General features: G+C 38.4%; 1 protein-coding gene across 1 annotated transcript; it reads left to right on the top strand.

The window, feature by feature from the left end:
* Positions 1 to 21,061: 21,061 nt before the first annotated feature.
* LOC110553967 (trypsin-4-like) lies at positions 21,062 to 24,199 on the top strand. The gene is made up of 5 exons (XM_021646284.2): positions 21,062 to 21,134; positions 21,933 to 22,092; positions 22,999 to 23,252; positions 23,594 to 23,730; positions 23,999 to 24,199. Exons 1-5 carry the CDS (start codon positions 21,095 to 21,097, stop codon positions 24,146 to 24,148), a joined length of 741 nt encoding a protein of 246 aa, XP_021501959.1. The 5' UTR covers positions 21,062 to 21,094; the 3' UTR covers positions 24,149 to 24,199.
* Positions 24,200 to 26,065: the final 1,866 nt, after the last annotated feature.

Here is a 26,065-nt window from a genome sequence, read left to right as displayed (position 1 = left end):
CGATAGCAGCTTTACAGACAAAAGGCCAATCATCGACAGCCATAAACCCTGCCATCCAAGAACGATGGGCGAGGTTTTGGCACTGCAACTACAGTGTAGCTGACTCAAAACTTAGAATGTGTTGTTGTTGTTTTTTCTTTGTTTAAATTTTGCTTAAATGTTCCTTGTTTTTCACTAATAGCCAAAATAACCACTCAAAATTAAGCAATTTTATTTCAAACCTCACCAGGTGATTTGAAATGAAACAGTCCATTAAAAATGTATCAGGCTATCATTCAGAAGGACAAATACAATAGACATCAGAAGCAGGAGGATACAGGGAACAGGACAGGAGCCTACCACAGACCACCTCTGAAAGACTCCAAAGGCTGAGATTCATAGCCAAACCTTGGGCAGAATGCAGGGAATCTGGAAAGAAGGGGGAGATAGAAAGAACTGGGGGAGACAGGAGCCCCAAAAGGAGCAAAAGGGCCCTGGGGGCCCTGAAGAGAATGATACCCCAAGCAAGGACCATTCATGGAGATAACCTAAAACCCTGGCTTAGATGAAGTCCATAGACTCAGTATCCAACTGAGGTCCCTAGTAAGGGGAACAGGGGTTGTCTCTGGCATGAACTCAGTGGCTGGCTCTCTGATCACCTACCCCTGGGAAGTGCAGCCTTGCCAGGCCACAGAGGAAGACAATGCATCCAGTCCTGATGAGACCTGATAGGCTAGGGTCAGATAGAAGGGGAGGGGAATCTCCCCTATCAGTGGATTAGGGGAGAGGCATAAGGAGAGACAAGGGAGGGAGGGTGGGATTGGGAGGGGACAAGGGAGGGGCCACAGACGGGATACAAATTGAATAAATTGTAATAAATGATATTAATAAAAATTAAAACATGAAAAATAATTCAGGCTAAAAGAAAATTGACTCAAACAGAAAGGAAATTACAGAAGACCCAGATGGCTGGCCTGGATCTAAAACTTGATTGTATTTTGGTTGTTTTGCTTTCTAAAAATTCTGGTTATGCTCTATGTCTTTACTATTAATAATGGTATTTTATTTTAATATTTCAGAAACACAGAATTATGTTGGTAAAGTCTGCCAAGATTCTAATGTACTTTGAAATTTTTCTATAAGCATGCTTTCATAAATAACCTTGCTTCTGGTATTAATCAACCCAATATGTATTTTTTTTAAGATTTATTTGTTATTTATACAGCATTCTGCCTGCACTCCAGATCTCTCTATAGATGGTTGTGAGCCACTCAGTGGTTGCTGGGTATTGAACTCAGGACCTTTGGAAGAGCAGTCGGTGCTCTTAACCTCTGAGCCATCCATCTAGACCCCAAGTTATATATTCTTAAATACTGCCATTTAATTGGAATATATTACATTTAATTTATTATTTTGACATAAAATTGGTACAAAAATAATTGGAAGATATGTTTTGCCCTTTCTTATTTTTATTTTTATTATTTAGTAGAAGTAAGACCATTTACTTAAGCCAGTATTTTTACATAGGTCACATAGGTTTGCAAGGCATTTCCTTTCTTAGCTACTCAAAGCAGGTAGCACAAATGATGCTTTATTGACTTTAACAATGTTTAAATAAGACAGGTAACACAGTTGCTAACAAGCACCAGTTTTTCTAAGAACTGCTAAATTAAATCAGCATATAGACTGTAAGGATAATGCATCAAGGAAGAGGTTTTTCTCTTATTTCAACAGAAAGCAAAAGACGGTGGGTTCCTTCAAAGTTAAAAAAATAGATTTGGCTGGGAAAGATTTCGTGCAAATCTTTTTGAAAGTTAATTAATTTATTTATTCATTCTCAGCCCTGTCCCTCCTTTCCTCCTGGTCCCACCCTCCCTCCTTCTTCAGCCATCCCTCTTCCCCTAGAAAAGGGGAACTCCTACCAACCCACCCCAAGATCATCAAGAGGTCTTAGCTCCTCTTCTTCCCCTGAGGCTTGGGGAGACAGCTCCCCAGGGGAGAGTGATCAAAGCCCAGGCAACAGAGTTCATGTCAGAGTTGGCCCCTACTCCCCTTATTAGGGAATCCCCATGAACTCTGAGCTGCCCATCTGCTACCTCCCTGTAGGGGGCCTAGATCTAATCTATGCATGGTCCTTGGTTGGTGCTTCAGTCTCCACAAGCCCCTCTGGGCCCTGGTGAGTTGGCTCTTCTGGTCTTTTTCTGTAATTCCCGTCACTTCCAGGTCCTACTCTCCTTTTCCCCACTTTTCTGCAAGACTCCCTACACTTTGCCCAATATTAGGCTATGAGTCTCAGCATCTGATGCCATCCACTGCTGGGTGGAGCCTCTCGGAGGACAGCTATGCTAAGGTTCCTATCTGTGAACATAGCAGAATGTCATTAATAGTTTCTCTCTCATGTGGTGGGTCTCAGGTTAGGTCAGGTATTGATTGGACATTCACTCAATCTCTGCTCTATTTTTATTCCTACACATCTTGTAAACAGGGTAAACTTTGGGTTGAAGTTTTTGGGGTGGGTTAGTTTTCCCATCCCCCTACTAGGAATCCTGTCTAGTTAGAAGATATCCTCTTCAGTCTCCATGACCCCTGCTACTAGGTGTCTTAGCTAGAGTCATGCCCATATCCTCCCAGAAGCATACCCTGTCTGAGGTCTCCAGCTTGTAATAGAGAAGCTGTCCCTGCCCACAGTTTTGCTTTTCTCTGTAGGCCTTCTGCCTTCTCACTCCAGCTCACCTCAGGTCTGGTCTTGACCCTTATTTCTCTCTGTGCTCCCTCTGCTACCTGGTTCCCTTTCTTCAACCACTTCCATTGTCTATTCTATTTACCTTTCTGAGTGAGATTTAACCATCCTCCCTTGTATCCTCCTTGTTACTTATCCTCTTTGGGTGTGTGATGTCTATCCTGTACTTTATGGTGGCTAATATCTGCTTATAAGTACATACCATGTGTATTTCTGGTTCTGGGTTATCTCACTCAAGATGATCTTTTCTAGTTACATCCATTTGCCTGCAAATTTCATGATATCCTTGTTTTTGATAGCTGAGTAGTATTTCATTGTGTAAATGTACCACAGTTTCTTTATTCAGTTCTCAGTTGAGGGATATCTAGGTTGTTTCCAGAGTCTAGATATTATAAATAAAATTGCTGTGAACATAGTTGAGCAAATGTTCTTGCTGTATGGTTGAGCATCTTTTGGATATATATATATATATATATATATATATATATATATATATATATATCCAGGAGTGGTATAGCTGGGTCTTGAGGTAGCACTGTTCTCAATTGTCTGAGAAAGCACCAGAGTGATTTCCAAAGAGGCTGTACAAGTTTGCACTCCCTCCAGTAATTGAGGAGTGTTCCCATTTCTCCACACCCTTGCCACCATGTTCTGTCACTTGAGTTCTTGATCTTAGCCATTCTGATGGGTGTAAGACGGAATCTCAAAGATGTTTTGATTTTTATTTCCCTGATGACTAAGGAAGTTCAGCATTTCTTTAAGTGCTGGTCAACCATTCAAGATTCTTCTGTGGAGAATTCTCTGTTTAGTACTGTACCCCATTTTAAATTTTTGATTATTTTGTTTGTTGGTGTTTAATTTATTGAATTCTTTATATATTTTGGATATTAGCTCTGACAAATGTAGGGTCGGTGAAGATCTTTTCCCAATCTGTAAACTGCTGGGTTTTTTTTTTTTCTTTCTATTGACCATGTTCTTTACCTTATAGAAGTTTTACAGTTTCAAGAGGTCCCATTTATTAATTGTAGATCTTAGAGCCTGAGCTGTTGGTGTTCTGTTCAGGAAATCTCCAGTACCAATGAGCTCAAGGCTGTTCCCCACTTTCTCTTCTAATAGGTTTAGTGCATCTCGTGTTATGTTGAGGTCTTTGATCCACTTAGACTTGAGTTTTGTGAAGGGATCTAAATATAGATTTATTTGTATTTTTCTACATGTAGACATCCAGTTAGACCAAACTTTACTGAAGATTCTGTCTTTTTTCCATGATATAATTTTGGCTTCTTTGTCAAAAGTCAAGTGTCCATAGGGTCTTCAATTCAGTTCCATTAATCAACCAGTCTATTTTTATGCCAGCACTATTCAGTTTTTATTACTATTGCTCCATAGTATAGTTTAAAATTGGGGATGGAGATCCCTCCAGAAGTTCTTCTTTTATATAGGATTGTTTTTGCTATTCTGTGGGGTTTTTTGTTGTTGTTTTTCTATATAAAGTTTGGAATTGTTCTTTCAAGGTCTGTAAAGAATTGTGTTGGTATTTGGATGAGGATTCCATTGAATCTACAGATTGCTTTTGGTAGGATGGCCATTGTTACTATGTTAATCTTACCAATCCATGAGCATGAGAGATCTTTCCGTCTTCTGATATCTTCTTCAATTTTTTTTTTCAAAGACTTGAAGTTATTGTCATACAGGTCTTTGACTTGCTTGGTTAGAGTTACACCAAGATACTTTATATTATTTGTGAATATTGTGAAGAATGTAGTTTCCCTAATTTCTTTCTCAGCCCATTTGTTGTTTTTATACAGGAGGCCTACTGAGTTTTTTTTGTTTTTTGTTTTTTTTTTAATTAATCTTGTATTCAGCCACTGTGTTGAAGGTGTTTATCAGCTGTAGGAGTTCTCTCATGGAATTTTTGGGATCACTTATGTGCTATCATATCATCTGAAAATAGTGATACTTTGACTTTTTCCTTTCCAATTTATATCGCCTTTTTCTCCTTTAGTTGTCTTATTGTTCTGGCTAGGACTTCAAGTACTATATTGAAGAGTCTCAGAGAGAGTAGGCAGCCTTATCTTGTCTGATTTCAGTAGGATTGCTTTAAGTTTCTCTCCATTTAATCTAATGCTACTGTTTATTGCCTTTGTTATGTTTAGGTATGTGCCTTGTATCCCTGATCTTTCCTAGACTTTTAACATAAATGGGTATTGAAATTTTGTCAATGGTTTTTACAACCTCTAATGAGATTATCATGCAAATTTTTTTTCTTTCAGTTTGTTTATGTAATGAATTGCATTAATGGATTTTTTTTTTTTTTTTTTGAGTATTGAACCATGCTTGGATGCCTGGGCTGAAGCCTATTTGATCATGGTAGTTGATATTTTTGATGTAGTCTTAGATTCGTTTTGTGAGTATTTTATTGAGTACTTTTTCATCAATGTTCATAAGAGAAATTGACCTGAAATTCTCTTTCTTTGTTGTGTCTTTTTGTGGTTTAGGTATTAGGGTGACTGTGACCTCATAGAATGAATTTAGTAATGTTCTTTATGTTTCTATTTTGTGTAATATTTTGAGAAGTATTGGTATCAACTCTTCTTTGAAAGTATGGAAGAATTCTGCACTGAAACCAGCTGGTCCAAAGCATTTTTTTTTTTTTTTTGTCAGGAGACTTTTACTGGCTGCTTCTATTTTTTTAAGGGTTATAGGAGTATTTAACTTGTTTTCCTGAACTTTATTTAACTTTGGTAAGTGGAATCTATCAAGAATATCCTCCATTTCTTTTAGATTATCCAATTTTGTGGATTACATGCTTTCGAAGTAAGACTTAATGGCTCTTTGGATTTCCTCAATGTCTGTAGTTATGTACTCCCTTTTCATTTCTAATTTGGTTGATTTGGATACTGTCTGACTTTTAGTTAGTTTGGCTAAGAGTTTGTCTATCTTGTTGATTTTCTCGAAGAACTAGGTCTTGGTCTTGTTGATTCTTTATATTGTTCTCTTTGTTTCTAAGTTATTGATTTCAGCCCCGAGTTTGATTATATTCAGCCATCTACTCCTCTTGGGTGTGTTTGCTTCTTTTATTTCTAAAGCTTTTCGTTAAACTGTTAAGTTGCTAGTATGGGATCTCCCAAATTTCTTTTTAAAGGCACTTAGTGTTCTGAACTTTTCTCTTGGCACTGCTTTCATTGTGTCCCATAATTCTAGGTGTGTTGTGCCTTCATTCATTGAAGTTAATTTCTTTCTATATTTCTTCCTTGAACCAGTGGTCATTAGTACAGAGATGTTCAGTTTCCATGAGTGTGTAGAGTTTTTGTTATTTATGTTGTTGTTGGAGTCCAGCTTTAATCCATAGTGATCTGATAAAGTACAATGTGTTAACTCATTTTTCTTGTATCAGTAGAAGTTTGCTTTGTGGCTGACTCTATGGTTGACTTTGGAAAAGGTTTTGTGTGGTGTTGAGAAGAAAGTATATTCTTTTGTGTTTTGGTGGTTTGTACTTTTGTTGACATCTGTTAGGTTCATTTGATTCAATGACATCTGTTAGTTTCATTATCTCTCGAGTTAGTTTCTGTTGCAATGATATGTCCATTGGTGAGAGTGGCATGTTGAAGTCTCCCACGAAGTGTGGGGATTGATGTGTGATTTAAATTTTAATAATGTTTCTTTAACAAATGTTGGTGCCCTTGTATTTGGGGCATAGATGTTCAAGATTATGATGTCCTCTTGGTGGATTTTTCCTTTGATGAGGATGAAGTATCCTTTCTTATCTCTTTTGACGAGTTTTAGTTGAAAGTCTATTTTACTAGATACTAGAATAACTATTCCAGCTTGCTTCTTGGGTTTGTATGCTTGGAAAACTTTTTCCAGACCTTTTCTCTGAGAAAGTGTCTATTTTTATAGCTGAGGTGTGTTTCTTGTATGCAGCAAACTGATATATACTTTTTTTGTATTTATTCTGTTACCCTGTGTCTTTTTATTGAAAAATTGAGTCTATTGATGTTGAGAAATATTAATGATTATTAATTCCTGTTATTTTGATGTTAGTGTTGGGTGTGTGTGTGTGTGTATGTGTGCTTCCCTTCTTTTGGTTTTGTTGTTTGTGTGGTCATTTATTTACCATGTTTTCTTTGGTGTAATTTTCTTTCTAGTATCTATTGTAGGGCCATATTTGTGGATAATAATTAAATTTGCTTTTGTCGTGGGATATCTTGTTTTCTATGTCTATGGCGATTAAAAGTTTTGCTGGGCCACTCCTGATGAGATCTGATAGACTAAGATCAGAAGGAAGGAGAGGAGGACCTCCCCTATTAGTGGACTTTGGGAGGAGCATGTGTGAAGAAGGGGGAGGGAAGGTGGGACTGGGAGGGGAGGAGGGTGGGGCTTATGGGGGGATACAAAGTGAAAAAAATGTAATTAATAAAATTTAAAAAAGTTTTTCTGGGTATGGTAGTCTGGACTGACATTTGTGGTCTCTTAGAGCATGCACTGTATCTTTCAAGGTGCTTCTGGCTTTTACAGTCTCTGTTGAGAAGTCAAGTGTAATTTGGATAGGTCTGCATTTATATGTTACTTGGCCCCTTTCCCTTGCTGTTTTTAATATTCTTTCTTTTATCTGTATATTTATTGTATTGATTATTATGTGGTTGGGTGATTTTTTTTTCACATTCAATCTATTTAGTGTTCTTTAAGCTTCCTGTATGTTTATAGGCATCTCTTTCTTCAGAGTGGGAAATTTTCTTCTATAATTTTGTTGAAAATATTTTCTGGGCCTTAGATCTGAGAGCCTTCTCCTTCTTCTACTCCTATTATTCTTAGGTTTGTTCTTTTCATAATGTCAGAAACTTTTTAGATTTAACATTTTCTTTGACCAATGTATTGGTTTATTCAATTGTGTGTTCTATCCTTGAGCTTCTTTCTTCTATCTCTTGTGTTCTGTTGGTGATGCTTGTGTCCGTAGTGCCTGTTCTCTTCCCCAGCTTTTCCATCTCCAGGTTTCCTTCAGTTTATGAGTTCTTCTTTGCTTCTATTTCCACTTTCAGGTCTTGAACAGTTTTATTCATTTCCTTTACCTGTTGTATTTTCTTATATTTCTTTAAGGGATTATTTATTTTCTCTTTAAAGGCCTCTATCATTTTTATAATGTTGGTTTAAGGTCATCTTTTGCTTCAGCTGTGTGAGGCTATCCAGACCTTGCTGTAATAGGATAGTTTTGTCATTCTGATGGTGCCATATTGCCCTGGCACTTGCTGACTTGTGTTCTTATACTGGCTTTGAGCCCTCTGACTGTCCATGGTGTTGGCTGGATATTCATGATACCAGAAGGACTCTTTGGGGAGACAGGCAGATCCTTAAACCTGACAGTGGAGTTCAGGGAACAACCCACTGCTTACCTCTGCTCTCTGTGCCCCAGGTGGACCTGAACATTCCTGGGGTCCCTCAGGCCTCCTTGAAGAGGGAGACAGAGCAATCAGCCTGACAATGGAGCTTGGGACATAGTGCAGCTACCCTCCGTTAGTTGTGCCCTAAGTCCACCTAGCATGCTGTGTTAGTGTTAGTGGGCTGATGTGTCTTACCTGGATGAACACTCTTGAGGCCTCGCAGGCCTGGATGTTCTTGCAGCTCGCCAAGCCTCCTCAGGAAGGCAGGTGATAAAGCTCAAGGAACAGCCTACTCAATCAATTTTTTTTTCAAATTTAGAAACCAACTTCATTAGAAAAGTTGATTAATTATAAATTAGCTTTTCATTTATTGGTTATTTTAATTACATGTATACCATATCATTAAAATGAGAAATATTGAAATCACCCAGTTGCAATAAAATGAGATACATGATATATATCATTTGGAATTGGTTCTGTTTACCTGGTAGTGTTTCATAAAAATTATTGCATTAAAATGTCACTTTTACATTTATAGGTATATTTTTACTGTCTTGAGCACCATAGTTCATATCTTCATGTTTTTATAAGCAAAATAAATGTAGGATAATTATTCACATACTGGATGACAGAATTATTTTATTTTAAAGAAAACTGAGTATATGTTGGTTTGTTTTTATTATAAACTCAGAATAGAATAAGGAAGTCTTCTTTATCACCTCTTTCCATAGTTTCTTCTTATGCAAGTATTTACTGTATTATCATCTCCCTAAAGACAATTTCCCTGTTGTCCACTCACCCTGAAAACCATATTATATTGATGTTTTGCCGTGATATATGAACACCTAATTAATATTTTTAAACAAAGTATGTACTGATAAATAGATAGATGAAAGACAGAGAAGTTTAGTTCTAATTATTTATTTTCTGACATCACCCTTTACATATCCTCATGTGTGTGTTGACCCAAACTTATAGAATTTCAATGGTAACAACATTCTATTCTTTCTCCTTTGTTCAATTTGTGTGAAATACACAAGAAATTCAGGTAAATAGTTGTTAATTAAATAAAACGTAAATAAATGGAAAATTTACCAAGCAGTGGTGGATTTCCTCACAAAACAAACAAACAAGCAAAAACCTTTACACATACTTTTGAGGTTAGATAAACTAAGCCAATAAAAGGTTCAAGAGGCACAGGAAGGTAGCTGTAAAGCTAGCATTAGTACCCAAACCTGAGACAGGAGAATTCTGAATGAGAATATAACAAGTATTGTTAGAGACTATGTTTCCAAATAAAAATTTAGCCAGGTTGTTCTAAAAACTATGTATTTGAACAAAGGTGTGTATTTGATGAAGGCTACCAACGTGTATGTACCCACTTTCCCTCTGCTGGCTTTCCCACAGTTGTGAAACACAGCACATGTTATTTATGAGTTTGGATAGGCAAAGCCAAGAATTGGCTCAAGTACAATGATTTTACTGCCAGGTTTTCACACTGGCATTGTACTAGTTCCTGGGCAGGTGGAAAATTCTTTGGGGCTTAGAAATTTTTCCACAGTATTCCTAGTCCTGTTCACCTATACATATTTATCAGGTGTTTGTCCTCAAACAATATGAGACAATATACACATCTTTTGAACAAAGTCAAGTGGAGGGAGCTGCTGACTGGTTGAATTTAACATCAAGTTTTGTCTGTGTGATATAATATGATTCCAATATGACATGCGTGTGTGCGTTTTCTGTATTAAATTTTCATTTCATGATAGTAACAGGTGCTTCCACAATGACAGTTCACCTAAGGACAACTCCTGGACCCTGAATTTGATTTTTTCAGCTTACTCCTCATTAGTCTCAATTCATTTGAGCAATTTCCAATAAACCCAGAAAGTGAAGAAAAAGAAAGTACACTGTCTGCTGTATAAAAAGGAACATTCATAATTTCCTTATACTAGAGGGTCAATCTTTAATAACCCGAACACTGTAGCTGCTAGTCCTTCCTAGTCACCTCTCTATGATTAATGGTGGATTAACAATGTGGAAAAAGTGCAAATAGCATCGCTTCAATAGAAGCTTTCATATTGGTGTTGAGTTCTGGTGGGAAGCAGGGAAAGGGGGTGTGAGGACGAGTATTAGTCAGACTTATCTCTGTGACTTGACACCTACCATGAGTAACTTGAAATAGGAAATTATTTCTTTTGGATAGGAGATTCAGAAGTTTCATGTCACAGTCATTGGCTCTGTTGCTTCTGCACATAAGGCTGAATGCTACTCATCTTACTATGAACAGGAGGTCAAGACTCACTTGAAGACTCACAGTACCTGGGCAAGACACTGGCACAAGGACAGGACAGTGATGTAGTATTTCCCACAGAGAGGTCCCATCCTTTTCCAGATCTCCCCTAAATAGCAGTGCCAGTTGTACACAACGTCTTCCACAGGGAGCTGAGGTGAGATAATTTGCAGCCAAACCATAATGTTCTAACACTGGCCTGAAATGACTAGTGTTTATCTTCTCATTCAAAGGCGTTTGGCGAATTGCAAAGTATCATGACTGTTAACAATGTTTCAAAATCCCAGGACCAGTATCTTTTCTGAGACTCAAGAGCTGATTACAGTGAGTGAAAACTTTTGAAATGTATTAACTTAGCATTCTACCTGCTTCCAAAAATTCAGAAGTTAAGGATAGTATCAAAGCATCTAAGGCTTAACACTGAGGTTTCCAGGCAACTGTACCCCACAATTACACTGTTTCCATCAATATATTTGAAAAGCTATTTACTTATGGATTTCTTTGAGCTGATGCTAAAAAATGTTTAAGAGACAGTTACCATGTTGCAAGATGAAATTTGGCTAACTAAATCTGACCCGGACCATGGTTACTCATATTTGGCTCTAGAATAAGCTATAAACACTTTTTTCTCCTAAGATGTGAAGTTCTTATTTTAATTCTGTTTTACTTAATTTCATGCTTTGATTTATTGGTTGATTGGTTGGTTGGTTGGTTGGTTGGTTGGTTGGTTGGTTGGTTGGTTGGTTAATTGCATTAACAGTGATGAGGACTCTTCAGAGTCCGGATATGGACTCTTCAGAATGATTTACTTAATAATAGGACAGTCACTTAAGCCATAGGCAGATATTAGCCAGACCATTCATGTCCAACTATCCTTGTTACCTCATCTCATTTATTTATTCATTCATTCATTCACTTATTCAGTATTTCTAGGTTTTAGCTCTTTCTTGATTTGGCCAAAGATCCATTTGTTTATTCTGAACTTGTTTTAGAATCCTATATGTTAAACGTATTTTGGGCTTGCTTTCAGAGCATTTGTTTTAAGATTACTACTTCACTTATTTCCTTTGAAAGCAATTTGTTTTATGACAAATCAGTTAATGGATTTTTTGGCATCCAGTCTTTTCTGTCCAGAGACTCCTCAAATATTTCATTTAAATGGATTAAATGTTTGGAAAAAAATATTTGGAACTACAGATAGTTTTATTTTGGCAAGTATGTAATTCAACTAATAGTTTTTCAAAATTGGAAAATCTAAACAAAGAAAACTTAGAAGCAAGTTGCTCTTAGTAGATAACATTTATTATTTTTTAATTTGTATATTCCATACCCTTAGTTAGACATTCTAGGCAAGAGAATTAAAATAAATTTTATATGAACAAGTTGTTTCAGTTGGAATCTAATAACAGCTCAGGAGAAAAACTGATAAAATTTGCGACTTACAGATCATTAAGACTTCTAGAAATAGCTAAGTTTAAAGATTATTAAAATAAGCAGAAGATCAATTTAAAATTTAAATTCTAGGTCAGAATTAAAGATGCATTCTGATAAGCCTGACTGTCCTCAAGCCTCTTATTATCTAAGTTGAGCATCAAAAGAATTGATGTTTATACCCAATTCTAGATTGAAACCTAGCATAAGACATAACCCATGTTATAGTAAACATTTCCATTTGTAAGGACCACTCTGCCCTGGGAAGTCCAAGGCCATGCTTGAGTATGTCTTGCTTTCTCCTTGCATATCTCTCTTTCTTATGAGACTTACTCTTAAGTCTATATTAAAACATTTTTAATAAAATCTCCAACTGTGTTTCAAACTGGCTAAATGTAATTCATTCTGTCAAGTATTACCTTGGATCTAGTCAAGGTCTATAAAAGCTTATGGGAATTCATTGGGCTTCTGACAGTTACACATGGAGCTTTATCTACATCCCTTACTTCTACAGCATTTAGGGGAGTTGTTCCCAGCCTGAGGGTTTTGACCCTTTGCCAAACCTCTGTCTCTAAAAATATTTATATTACAATTTATAACAGTGACAAAATTGCAGTTATGAAGTAGCAATGAAAATTATTTTATGGTTGGAAGTCACCACAACATGAAGGTCTTAAAGGGTCACAGCATTCAGAAGGTCAAGAAACACTGTTCTAAGGGATCTAGGATCAATTATGGTAAATAAATTATTTGAGTATAGTAGTCTAAGCTCTCAGACTATGTTTTTCAAGCTTACAAGGCATCTTTTCTGTCCTTGAAAATTTCGGTTAATAAATCTACTATTAATCTGATGGGTCCACCTTTTCATGTGATTTATTTTTTTGTTGCACCTTCAATATATATCCTGTTTTCTGTATATCTAGTGTTTATGTAATAATTTGATGAGAAGATATTCTTTTCTAGTCCTGTATGTTTGATGAAATAATAACCTTCTGCATCTGGATTGGTAATATGTGCCTAACCCTGAGAAATTTTGTTGTGAATATTTTGAAAATGTTTTCTATGTCTTTAGATAGAAATTCTTTTACTATGTGCAATTTCTTCTGTTTTATCTTTTCATAGAATATCATATGAAATTTTACTCATTCCTCCTTATTTTATTTTTCCTTTGATACATTATTCTAACTCCTCCACTTTCTCTTCAAGCCCAGATAGTCTGTCCTCTTCTTGATTCATTCTGTTAGTGAGACTTTCCATGGGGCTTTGTATTTAACTTATGCTTTTTTTCATTTACAGACATTCAGGTTAGATTTTCTTCAATATTTCTATATACTTTTTGATTTTGATTCATTATCTTATTACCCCTTTCCTCTCATTATTCATCTATTTGCATTCTTTCTCAGGAAAGTAGACTTAAGTATCCATTTTCAGAAGTATTTATGGAGGAAGCTATCTTTTTAAAGTGTGTGTTCTGAGCAACTTTGTTAAGATCAGGAAGCTGCAGCTATTTTGTTTTATTCTAAGTCCTCTATTCTATTCAATTGTTCTGCATGTATCTGTTTTGTTGGTGTTGGTGTGTTTTTGTTACAATGATTGTGTATGATAATTTTGATGGGTACTCTAAGGCTACCTACTTTTTTTTCTGTTCAGGATTACATACAACACTCAAGGTTGCTGTGGAGTTTAGTTTTGTTTTATCTAGTCCTTTGAATAATAATAATAGAATTTTAATGTAGATTAAACTATTATGTTCATGAAATTTCTGCTGGATATTTTTAATATTTCATAGGTATAGGATTATATCACCTGCAAAAAGTAATAATATTACTTTTTACTTTGCTATTTCTATCGATTGAGCATATGCCCAGCACTAATTAGACTTAATGAGTTATCAAAAAAGGAGAAATAGGGTTGCAAATGATCCTATTTAATTGAATAAATGTCTGAAATTCTCAAGAATAAGGAAAAGATGTTTTGCTTCAAATTATTTTTGAGATTATATTATAATTATAACTTTTATCCTTTTCAGTTTTCCTTAAAATTTATGGCCTCTTCTTTCATTGTTATAGCATCCATATATGTAAATGTGGATATATACATATAGACGTACATTCCTAAATATGATATGCTCAGTCTCTATAATGTTATTTGCATGTATGTATTCAGGACTGGCTATTTGGAACTTGACAACCAATTAGTGGGCTTAATGTGCTCTTCCTTGAGGAAGACCACTCCCGCACTTCCAATTTTTCTAGGTTGCCTATAGTTTTTCATGCAGGCTTGAATCATCATGAGTCTTTTCCATCTACTCTGGCATGTTCATTGGTGTTGTACTTGTTCATCTCACATTTCCGCAGTAATCTTGGTGAGGCATTATGGGTACAGCTTCTGACATTACTAGAACAGATAATCTCACAGCAAGCACCCTAATTCTTTGGCTCCTACATTCTTTCCACCCCTCTTCTGTAATATTTTCTCAACATTAGTTATGTGACTGATTTGTAGATATATCCCCTGGAACTGGGGTCCACAACTTTGCATTTTGTTTGATTATGTCTTCTAGTAGTGGTCACTTTCTGTGGCAAAATGAATTTTCCTTGATGAGAGATGAAGACTATACTTATCTGTTGGCATAAGGAGAAAAATTATGCTTAAGCTGTCTACGCCACTATAGAGACACCAGAAATACTCTACTCTGTAGCAACATAATGGAAAACAAACAGTTTTTAGAGGAAGTGTTCATCTCTACATCTTTCCCCAAGTAGCTATGAAAATGTTACTCCATATGGTTGTTGCACATGCCAAAAAAAAAAAAAAACTTAATTCCACTATGTAAAGCTCACTTTATTGTCTGTGAAATACAAAATGATAGAATAAATACAAGGTTCATAAATGACTATAATCTACAGCATCAAACACACACAGAAATTAACTTCTATTTGCAAAAATGAAATAATATGATTTGACAATGCCAAGAATTGAATGGGGGCTAGGAGAATGTTTTACAGAAAACCACAAAGGAATTTGTATTTTAGAATGATAGTATTTGGACTATCACAAACATTCAAATAGAGTATAAATATCTGTTTCAAGGAATCTAGTATATTCATTTCCATCTAGAGTATGTGGTAATAGCTATAATCTACAGTAGTTTTCTGAGCCTGTGACTCCTACTATCTTGAAGAAAGCTGATATCAGGAGATTAATAGGAGCCAAAACATTAAATGCCTCAGCTTCAAGCTTTAGCTATAGAATACCAGTGTGTCATGCCCTTCAGTGATTCTTTACAGATAGGGTTAGAGTGAGAACAATCAATCTGAACATCCTTCTGGGTAAAATGATTTTCCATATGCCGTTGAGGATAATCTCCTTGTGGGCTACCTGGCCAGTGCATGCTGGAATGGGGAAATATTAGAACAGATAGCTGATTTCTCCCCCTCCACAGCAGTAGTCCTATTAACACTTCACAGAAAGTAAATAATACAGCAAATGACTTGCCTTGTGCTGAGACCTCTGGTTTCTGTGCTGAGGTCAGTGACAAAGTGGTCACCACAGTGTTCCAAAGCTCTGCTGATGGCCATGAAGGTTAAGAGTAAAATCAGGAGAAATGCAGAAACCTGCTGATAACCGTGCCATGTAATACATTACAGGGAAAGATGCCTACAGACCTCACTGCTACGGTGGGCCATAGACACACAGGAGCCCCCTGCCACCATTCCACACAGGCTGTCTATAGAATCTAGAGCCAGGCTTGCCACAACACCATATGGTGTGAACAAATGAGCTCACCCTGTGGCCTGCCAGCCATGTGGCTCACCTGCAAATGAAGCCACTACAATGTGCAAGTTTGTGGTTGACAGATGGTAGAGAAAGAGAAAGAAAGAGAGCAGGAGAGATTGAGCTTAATAAAGGGAGATGGAACTGGTGATAAGAAGGAGTAAAACAACCTCTTATGAGTAGCCAGCCCCACCTCCAGAGGCCATGGTAAAGTCTAGGTATGTGCCTTCACTGAGGGCCATGTCTGGGTCCATAGCTGCTCATATGCTCCAGATGCTGCTCCATATGCTCATGGAGACCATGGGAATGTTCCTGGCTGGTTCAACTACCTGGGAACAAGTGGGTGTCCGGGTGCTGTGTAGAACTGCCCCTGCCCCTCACTGGCTGCTGAGCTCTGGAGAGCAGGCTCCAACTCTGTAGAGCAGGCCCTGTACTCTCTGTGGGCAGCACAGTAGATCTGGCCCTAGTGGCAGAGGAATGGGTAAGATAGCCCCAAGGGTATGAGAGCCAGAGAACTGCTCCCAACGCTAATCTGCTGTGAGGTGACCTGGGCACAGGAGTGTCATCTGCTGTGAGGTGGCATGCACACAAGAGTGATGCCCCCCCTCATGGTACCCCTCAACACCTGCTGCATTCTTGTGAGTTGGCCCCCAGGTCATGAGAGTTGGTGAGCTTCCCTTGCCTCTTGCCAACTGTATCACTTGGGAAAGTGGACTCTGCACCTTGCCTGGGCAGCATAGTAAAGATGGACCTTGTGAAGAGGGGACAGATGAGCCTGCCTGGTGAGCATGAGCACAGGAGAGTGGTCCCTGTCACTTGTGAGACTTCTGACTTGAGCTGGAGAGGGTACTCTGTCCCCTTGCCCCTTACCGCCTGCAGTAGCCAGGAGAGCTGGTCCCAAAGGCATAAGTGCAGTTGAGGTGGCATTACTCCTAAATCCTGAGACAATGGGCCATAACCTCATGAGGGCAGCAAATCGGAGCTGGCCCTGATGGCAAACAGGTGAGCCAGCCCTGTGGGTATGAGAGTGGGAGTGCTGGCCCAAACCCTTGCAGGTTACAGCACTGTGCTGGATCTCCACTGCTCACCACAGTGGGTTTGGCTCTGGAGGCCTGGGTACAGGTGAGATAGCTCTGGGCTAATGAGATCTAGAGAGCTTGCCCTGGCGGTGCAGATAAAGGAGAGCCAGCAGGATAACCAGCTTAGCTACAGGCCCAGATACAGGGCTTTGAGAAGGTCTACCCCAATAACTACACCATCTGTGAACTTTTAATCCTGTGAAAGGGCCAGTCCTGCTGATCCAAAGCTGCAGGGTCTCCATAACACAGGAAAACAATAGAATAAACAGAAGTCATAGTGAGGCTCCAGCACTGAAGTCACAGAACACAGAGACTTCAAAGCAGATCAATGACTAATTTCACTGAACATTTGCAAGTGAAGAATTGTGGACAGAGGGGTATATTTTGGAACACACTGTGACAGACTATAACTTTCATAGCAAGATGATTTTTATGTTTTCTTTTGTTTGTCTTTGTGTGTTACAGGGAATTGCAAGGGCAGAGGGCAGATTCAAGAAGATGGGAAGATGAATGGAACTGGGCTGCATAATGTGAAACTCACAAAGAATCAATAAAAATTTTTAAAAGCTGGATGGGGGAGGATAGGGGCTACAGCTGGGATACAAAGTGAATAAATTCTAATAAATAAAAAAAATTTAAAAAAAAAACAAATAAAACAGCAACTTGTTAACAGAAAATTATTACAGAAAATTTGCTTGCTGTCCATCTAACAATAATGATATCCTCATACTCTATGAGCTGGCTATGAGCAGCCCTGTGTTAGCATGGCTCATTTGGGTGAGGAGTCATGGCAAGGTAAGGCTCTGAGACACAGTGCCAAGTAACAGGTAAATTTGGTGTTCAAGCTCTGCCAAGAACAAAAAATGGCAAGAAGAGCAGATGTTTAACTTATCTCCTAAAGACCTCAGGCTTGCTTATCAGTAGCCTTTTAGGTGCCACCTGTGGAAAATCTCACACTTCAAAAGGGTTTCCATATCTTTTTGGAGCCTTGAGACCATATGCCAATTTTAGATTGGTGGACAAAAATGAATCCATCTGAGTCATAGTATCTTCCTTTTTGATTAAAGGTGAGTCCATTTTTAATTTATTTTATTTTATTTATTATTAGTTACATTCTATTAACTCTGTATCCCAGCTGTATCTGCTTCTTCATTCCCTCCCAAACCCTCCCTCCCTCCCTCATCTCCTCCCTGCCCCTTTCCAAGTCCACTGATTGGGGAGGGCCTCCTCCCCTTTCATCTTATCCTATTTTATCAGGTATCTTCAGAACTGGCTACAAAGTTCTTCTGTTTGGCCTTGCAGGACTGCTCCTCCCTTGAGGGGTTGGGAGGTCAAAGAGCCTGCCATTGAGTTCCTGTCAGAAATAGTCCCTGTTCCCCTTCCTATGGGAAACCAGTTAGTTACTGAGCTACCTTGGGCTTCATCTGCGCAGAGGTTCTAGGTTATATCTATACATGGTCCTTGGTGGAGTGTCAGTCTCAGAAAAGACCCCTGTGCCCAGATATATTTGGTCCTTGTGGAGCTCCTATCCTTTCCATGTCATACAAACTCCCCCTTCTTTCATATGTTTTCCTGCACTCTGCGGAAGGTTTAGTTTGTAATAGCCAGAACCTGAAAACAACCCAGATGTCCCTCAACGGAGGAATGGATACAGAAATTGTGGTATTTTTACACAATGGAATACTACTCAGCAATAAAAAAGAGGAAATCATGAAATTTGCAGGCAAATGGTGGGATCTAGAAAGGATCATTCTGAGTGAGCTATCCCAGAAGGAGAAAGACACACATGGCATATACTCACTCATATAGTCCTATAAGATATGATAAACATAATGTAATCTATACACCTAAAGAAGATAAACAAGAAAGAGGACCCAGGGTAAGATGATCAATCCTCACTTAGAAAGACAAATGGGAGGTGCATTGGATATAGGAGAAAACAAGTAACAGGACAGGAACCTACTGCAGAGGGCCCCTGAGAGACTCTACCTAGCAGAGTATCAAAGCAGAGTCCTTTTTTTGTATACCTCACCAAAAACCAGATTTTAAATGGTAAGTGAGGCTCTGAACATAAGCAATATAGTACATGACTGTACATGGAATGTCTTGAAAATATCTGACAGACATTTTACAAGTAGAACAGTGCTCAACTTAAGCATGACCCATGAGCACTTTAATGAGATTCGGGTACAGAGGGAAAAACTTTAAGTACCAATTTTGTTGTGTAGCTGGTCCAGTCATTCTGGAGATGGGTACAGAAAATATTTAACAGGCCTCTCAGGATTGTCTCCCTAGTACATTCTGGTACCTATTTCCTTCACCTGTCTTCATGAGTGGTACATCAAAACCAATTACTAGCTACTGAACTCAGAATTTTGCACTTTGGTTGCATCTCTAGAACATTTGTTTATTTTTTTAATATTTTTTTTATTTTTTATTAATTACACTTTATTCCCTTTGTATCCCCCCATAATCCCCTCCCTCCTCCCCTCCCAATTCCACCCTCCTTCCCCCTTCTTCACGCATTCCCTTCCGAAAGTCCATTGATAGGGGAGGTCCTCTTCTCCTTCCTTCTGATCTTACTCTATCATAACCCATCAGGAGTGGCTGCATTGTCAACTTCTGTGGCCTGGTAAGGCTGCTCCATTTGTATCAGCTTTAGTTGTAATAGCCATTTGTTTATTTTTTAATAAGAGAGAATTCAGTAATGAACTTTGCTTGTTCTATCCCCTCAACAAGAAAAACAACAGACATACTAAAAAAATAAGTAGGTACTGTAACAGGGTTCCTCAAATTGGCTCATGAAATTACATGTCATCTCATATATCATTTTTCAATACACTCCCTCTAGGCAGGTTATGTCTTAATAAAACTCAGTGCTTGGACTCAATGGCTTTGTTAGAGCTCATTCACGGTCCTTCTACAGGAAGGTTTACTCTGCACAAAGTCCTTTATAATAGTATCACTAAAAAATATAGAGACTATCAGAACCCTCTTACATTTTTAGTATCGATTTCTGTTCATGACTCCTTATCAGTGTAGTAATTTCTCTAGTAAAGGCAATTCTCTGAACAGAAATCAGACCAACCATTGGTCAACTCCTTTCTCATATTGAATCTAGATTATAGACTTCTATCTCAAACTTTCTAGAAAGTAAAACGTTTTCATCTTTAATGCAGATTGTTAATGCAACCATGAAGATACTGAAAATAGACCATAAAGAGAATCAAAGGTCATGACAGAGAGGAGAAAGGAGAATATGGTATTGATCTATTTCTGGAACATACTGAGGGAGCACCTACTCAAATTTCATTCTTCACATTTCAAAGCTCTTTCCATGTATGAGCTTTGCTGGAAATGAGGACCAATTGAAAGCCCAAAGAACCCGGACCTGGAGGGGACAAAAACTCCACAAGTAGACCAACAGAGTCAACTACTGGGGGCCCAGAGGAGAGGGGAGGCCTACCGAGACTGAAGGGCTAACCATAGACCATTTGTGGGCTGGACATAGGCCACATACACATATGTAGTTCATAGGTACCTTAGTATTCATGTGGGCTCCCTAACAAGGGGAGCGGGGTCTGTCTGACATGGACTCTCTTGCCTGCTTTTCAATCACTTCCCCCTGGCTGCCCTGCTTTGCCAAGCCTCAGTGGAATGGATGTGCTCAGTCCTCTTGATGTGCAACTTGATGTGCTGGAGTGCACTGGTCATGAGGGATTCCCCTTTTCTGAGGAGTAGTGGAGGGGGAATAGAGGGAAGAGGAAGGGAAGAAGGAGTCTCTGATCAGGATGTAAAGTGAATACAAAATAAATAAAGAAAACAAAATTAATAACTTCTAAAAATAAAAGTCTACAGTACAAATCATATCTATTTCTCTCTTTGCTATATTACTTCATACTCTAATTCTGATTACTAAAGCCCTTGAATACATTCTTTCTATATGATGAGTTATTCTATAGGTAAGAATTATCAAATCATAATTATTAGATACAAAACCAACGTTTCTTCAGGGGGCTGTGAGTCCCTGAATATCCATCACCTACCAATACTAAGTCTTTCTCAAAGTAAATAAAGTAAGTTTCCAGTAAAGTTAGAGTATATCTAACCTACCACCTAACCTCTATATATCAGCCTATGAAGGCCAAGCTGACAGAGTCTATATTTCCATTGTTTTTGCAAGGTGTCTTTCAAGAATTAACTGCTTTCCTGTGTGCACCAAGAAGGAAAGTTTCCATATCACATGTACTTCTCCTACCTACAGAGTAGCCAAACAGAGCAGAGATGATGTAAGACTCTGGGAAGGAAACCCCACAGGTGTGCTTGTGTAGAAGTGAGGGCCCCTCCCCTTATTACCTCCTTCTCCCTCTATTGGGGTATAAAGCAGGCCTCCATCCAGTGCTCACTACCTTCTACCACAATGAGTGCTCTCCTGTTCCTAGCCCTTGTGGGAGCTGCTGGTGAGTTCCATATCTTAACCTAGGTCCTGCTCTTCCTTCTCCTAGGAGCCATAAACCCCACTACCAAAGCTGCTTTTTCACCCTTCCATACTCTATTGTTTTCTCTTTTCCTCCAGCAAGAGCTCTGCTTCTAATCTTTTAGGCATCTCTGAAAGCCTAAAGTTGTTTTCTACTGTCATTTATTATGTGATCATAGATCATTTATTATGTGATTGTAGGAAGGCATTGGAGGTTTCATGAAATGAATCAGTAAACCTCCTTCTTGGGCCCAACAGCTTGGGGATAGCTTAGCCATGGGTGTCTTTATAGAGGAACATAAGTTGAAAGTTGAAATCCTCATTATACTAGAGACTGCTATCTTAAAATTCTGACCTCGTGTGGCTGGGGCAGTGACTTTGTATTAGGAAGGACATTACTGTACCATATGGTTTTTTTTTTCAAGACAGTTACAACCACCATAAGCTCTGAAAGCCACAAATATCAATGAATGATGAACATGAGATCAAAGCAGGCAATGGATCAGACAACGATATCTTTACCCTATTCTTGATGCTGAGAACATCAATCACCAGGTCCCTGGTAACCCATCAGAATGCAATCGTGTACAAAGTATAGTTCTATTGTCCTGCATCACTCTGTATTTCATACATACTGTTCTATCCCTACAGGGGATACGGTAATACCTTCTTACCTTCAGTTTATTGTACTCATTAAGGGCTTCTTATTGGTTGAAAGCTGACAGAGACCTAAGCGCCTTGATGTATTCCCTTCTGAGTGGTCTTCTTCTCTTTATTCAAGTTGCTTTCCCTGTTGATGATGATGACAAGATTGTTGGAGGATACACCTGCCAGAAGCATTCTGTCCCCTACCAGGTGTCCCTAAACTCTGGCTACCACTTCTGTGGAGGTTCCCTCATCAATAACCAGTGGGTGGTGTCTGCAGCTCACTGCTACAAGTCGTAAGTGATGGGTCCTGAGTGTATAGAACACAGGTATCACATTTGTAAGAGCAGAATGTAAGATCATCCAAGAATTTATGATGTAAGGTGAATGGGATAAGACAGATAAGATAGATTAGGGACAGTAACTTATTTCCTGAGTTTGGAGAGAATAAGAATACAGGATAGGAAAATTTTGACACCCCTAAGACATCCAAAATAAATCAATGGTAGAAATCATAAAAACAAGGAAAATTGACTTTAGGGTAGAAAAAAAAAAAGCATGCATGAAGTGACACAAAGAATTTCACAAATAGTAATACTGGGTTTTATAGCAGGGTGATAATCTCAGTTTTCAGTGAGTGTGTACAATCTGCAAGCATTTTAAATTCCCAATTTCAATTAATTTCAATATACATAGAGAAATGAAAGTCAATTTGTACCCTAGAAGGTGTCAGACCTGGTTATGCATCAGAATCAGCAAGATTACAATTCAGAAAGTATAGGAAAAAAATGCAGAAAGTGAATTCATACCAAGTAGAGAGGTGCCACAGCTGCATGGACAAAGCTATTCTTACCCCAAACTGTACTAGAGCCACAAGATTAATAGTTCTTAATGATACTGTATGGTTTAAACTTTGCAAAGACACAGAGAAATAATGAAGATACAAGAATGTATTTTGCATACAAAGGAGGGACAGCAGGTTGATGTCTAGCCTCCAGCTGCAGTCCTTCTCCTCACCTGTCTTTGAAGCAGACAGGAATTGGTTCTCACAGCGGTACTTGCACACCATGGCTCTGAAATAACTGTTATACTAACAGTTATTTATCCTCCCCACTCCACACTCACTCAGCAAAGAGTGTAATGACTCTGAAGGACTTGAGGTATTGGAGAGGCAGTCTCTAACATGCCTCTCTTTGCAACAGCCGCATCCAAGTGAGACTGGGAGAACACAACATCAATGTCCTTGAGGGCAATGAGCAGTTTGTCAATTCTGCCAAGGTCATCAGGCACCCCAACTATAATTCATGGACCCTGAACAATGACATCATGCTGATCAAGCTTTCTTCCCCTGTGACCCTCAATGCCCAAGTGGGCACTGTAGCTCTGCCCACATCCTGTGCACGTGCTGGCACTCAGTGCCTCATCTCTGGCTGGGGCAACACCCTGAGCTCTGGAGGTAAGACAACGCATCTACATTCTTTACAAATTTTCAGACCAAGAAAGTTTCTACCCTTAGAAGCCAAGGGACTTCTAAGATACAAATACATTGAAAGTTCTGCAATCAGTACAGGGAATATTTGCAGACAGAATGATTCCAGAATGTAAACAAGACAGATGCAGAATGTGCTATTATCACTTCCAGTAAAGACATCAGTAATGACTATTCTGGGATCAAAGTTCCTTGGTGAGCCGTACTATCTTGAAGAATGCTCCAGAGCCACAGAGTAGTCAACACTGGAATGTTGATTCCTAGCCTGGTTTAAATCACTTTTCTGTTTCCTTATCATATTCTCAAAGTGAACAACCCAGACCTGCTGCAGTGCCTGGATGCACCAGTGCTGTCTCAGGCTGCCTGTGAAGCCTCCTATCCTGGACAGATCACCAACAATATGATCTGTGTTGGCTTCCTGGAGGGAGGCAAAGATTCCTGCCAGGTAATTGGCTCCCTTCTCATAGATATACCTTGTTTTCTTAGTAGTGGGAGTGGAAGGCCAAAGTGTAAAATGGAAGAAGTTTTTCTTTAGTGGGTTTTTGGAAGAGTGAGGAAGTTTATTCTGGATGTCATTTTTGTCATATTGTAACAATAGAGGAAACACTGACAAATGGAGGCAAAGGATGGCTAGCATGGCATCGTCAGGTTAGATTAGCTATGGTCCTTTTTGTACTTGCATCTTCCCTAAATGCTATATTCCTTCATCCCAGGGTGACTCTGGTGGCCCTGTAGTCTGCAATGGACAGCTCCAGGGCATTGTCTCCTGGGGCTATGGTTGTGCCCAGAAGGACAACCCTGGCGTCTACACCAAGGTCTGTAACTACGTGAACTGGATCCAGAACACCATTGCTGCCAACTAAGCATCATTATCCCTCTAAACTCACTATGTTAATAAAGTGAAAGTTTCCTTACTTTCTGTGTCTTTGTCTGTCTCTTTATCCTCTTGTCTGTGGGAAATACAATTCAATTTGAGGTCATCTCTGTGTATCCTTGATATGTGGTGAGCATTCTCCATCTGAAGTCTGTTGCATGGAATAGTATTTCAGCAGCAGTTGAAAAGAAAAAAGAAAGTAAAGTTACATGTTAGAGGAATTACAGTTTAGTTGTTTGTTTGTTTACAAAAACAGTTATCAGAAAGTTGATGTTAAAATGTTATTAGTCTTTTATATTTACATGTAATTTTAACTGAATACTTTCATGAACACATTCATTGATAAAGAATAGATAACATTTTAAATGGGAATTATTGTATTGGGTTGTAGTGTATCCAAAAGATGTTAATGCTTTCATTCACCATTATTGATGCCAAGACTGTTTCCCACACTTTGATTATTGTGGGAACATTTTGTATTCAGAGAACACATCTAGGGCTTGTTCACTTGCCCACAGGAAAGAGTTGCCTCTATCTCTTTTCGTCATATACCTACAGTATTTCTTTTTTTGTTATGTCTGATATGCCATTATGCATACATCATTCTGAGGGCTATGTAAACAGTACCATACTAGTTTACCCCTCTCTCAGAGTGCTTGCTTTTGCAGTGGTAGAGGTAGAAAACAGACATGAAGCAGGCATTGGCTGATAGTATCTTTCACCAAGTAGAGGACAAATCCGGGGACTTCCCCCCATCTCCTTTGTTTTCTCTTTCTTGCTTTGCATTCTCTCCTGCAACAACTCTGCTAACCATGAGGACATAGTATGGCATATCATCTCCCTACATGCTGTGAAAAAGCATGTGTTAGTGTCTCAAATCTGCCGACACACACATAATAAATAATAAATACTTATTATTTATTAATAAAGATTCTAATAAAGACTTATTTTAAGATAAATGTATTTTCTCACAAAAAATATGAAAAAGACTTAAAAGTGTGATATCAAGAGAGTGACAGGATTGATTTTCCCTGAGTCACCTTTCTGGTTGTTTTATTACTGATGGGCATCTTCTCTCTGATTCCCCTCATGAGATCCTGTGAACCTCTGCATTTCAATTTCAAGAATATATTTTTAACTGAAATATATTTACGTATTTTCATCCCTTTTCATCTCCCGGTCTCGCAAATACCCTTCATCAAACCTTTCCCATGGCATTCTCTCAAATTTAGAGCCTCTTTTTTAAAAATAAATTTATTAAAATTATGTGTGTAAGGAAAAAATAAAGTACTTTTAATTTTATATTTGTTATAAGTGTTAGGTGATTCATAGAAATCATGGATGTGTAGGACTCTTCATTGCCTCCCTCCTTTGGAGGTTTCCAGAGCACCTTTTCAAACCGTTAAAGTTAGTCCTCAGACAGAATGCTACCAAATAAGTTCAGCTCAGGGCCTCTTGGCCCTTTCTCTAAAATACAGTGTCTTCAACAAAATGGATCTGTCTTCCACTTCTTGGGGATAAGTGATGTCCATGTTTTAAAATCCTGACTAAAATCTCAGAAGATGGATTTTCTAAGGCGGCATGCTAGGGCTTTTATTAGATGGCATTTGGCTCTTAGAAGGGTATATCCAAAAGATGCTCAAGTCCACAATAAGGACATTTACTCAACCATGTTTGAAGCAGGTTTATTTGTAATAGCCAGAATCTGGAAACAACCCAGATGCCCCTCAACTGAGGAATGGATACAGAAATTGTGGTATATCTACAAAAAGGAATATTACTCAGCAATAAAAACCAAGGAAATCATGAAATTTGCAGGTAAATGGTGGGAACTGGAAAAGCTAATCCTGAATGAAGTATCCCAGAATCAGATAGACACACAGGGTATATACTCACTCATAAGTAG

This window comes from Meriones unguiculatus, chromosome 3, assembly GCF_030254825.1.
Source record: "Meriones unguiculatus strain TT.TT164.6M chromosome 3, Bangor_MerUng_6.1, whole genome shotgun sequence".
NCBI classification, from domain to species: Eukaryota; Metazoa; Chordata; class Mammalia; order Rodentia; family Muridae; genus Meriones; species Meriones unguiculatus.
Note: the sequence above shows the minus strand (reverse complement) of the source record. Positions and strands in the feature narration are given on the sequence as shown.

Coding starts and splice junctions, on each gene's coding strand:
- LOC110553967 (XM_021646284.2), top strand. CDS start 21,095: ATGAGTGCTCTCCTGTTCCTAGCCCTTGTGGGAGCTGCTG. Junction 21,135..21,932: donor AGCCCTTGTGGGAGCTGCTG/GTGAGTTCCATA, acceptor TCTTTATTCAAG/TTGCTTTCCCTGTTGATGAT. Junction 23,253..23,593: donor CAACACCCTGAGCTCTGGAG/GTAAGACAACGC, acceptor ATATTCTCAAAG/TGAACAACCCAGACCTGCTG.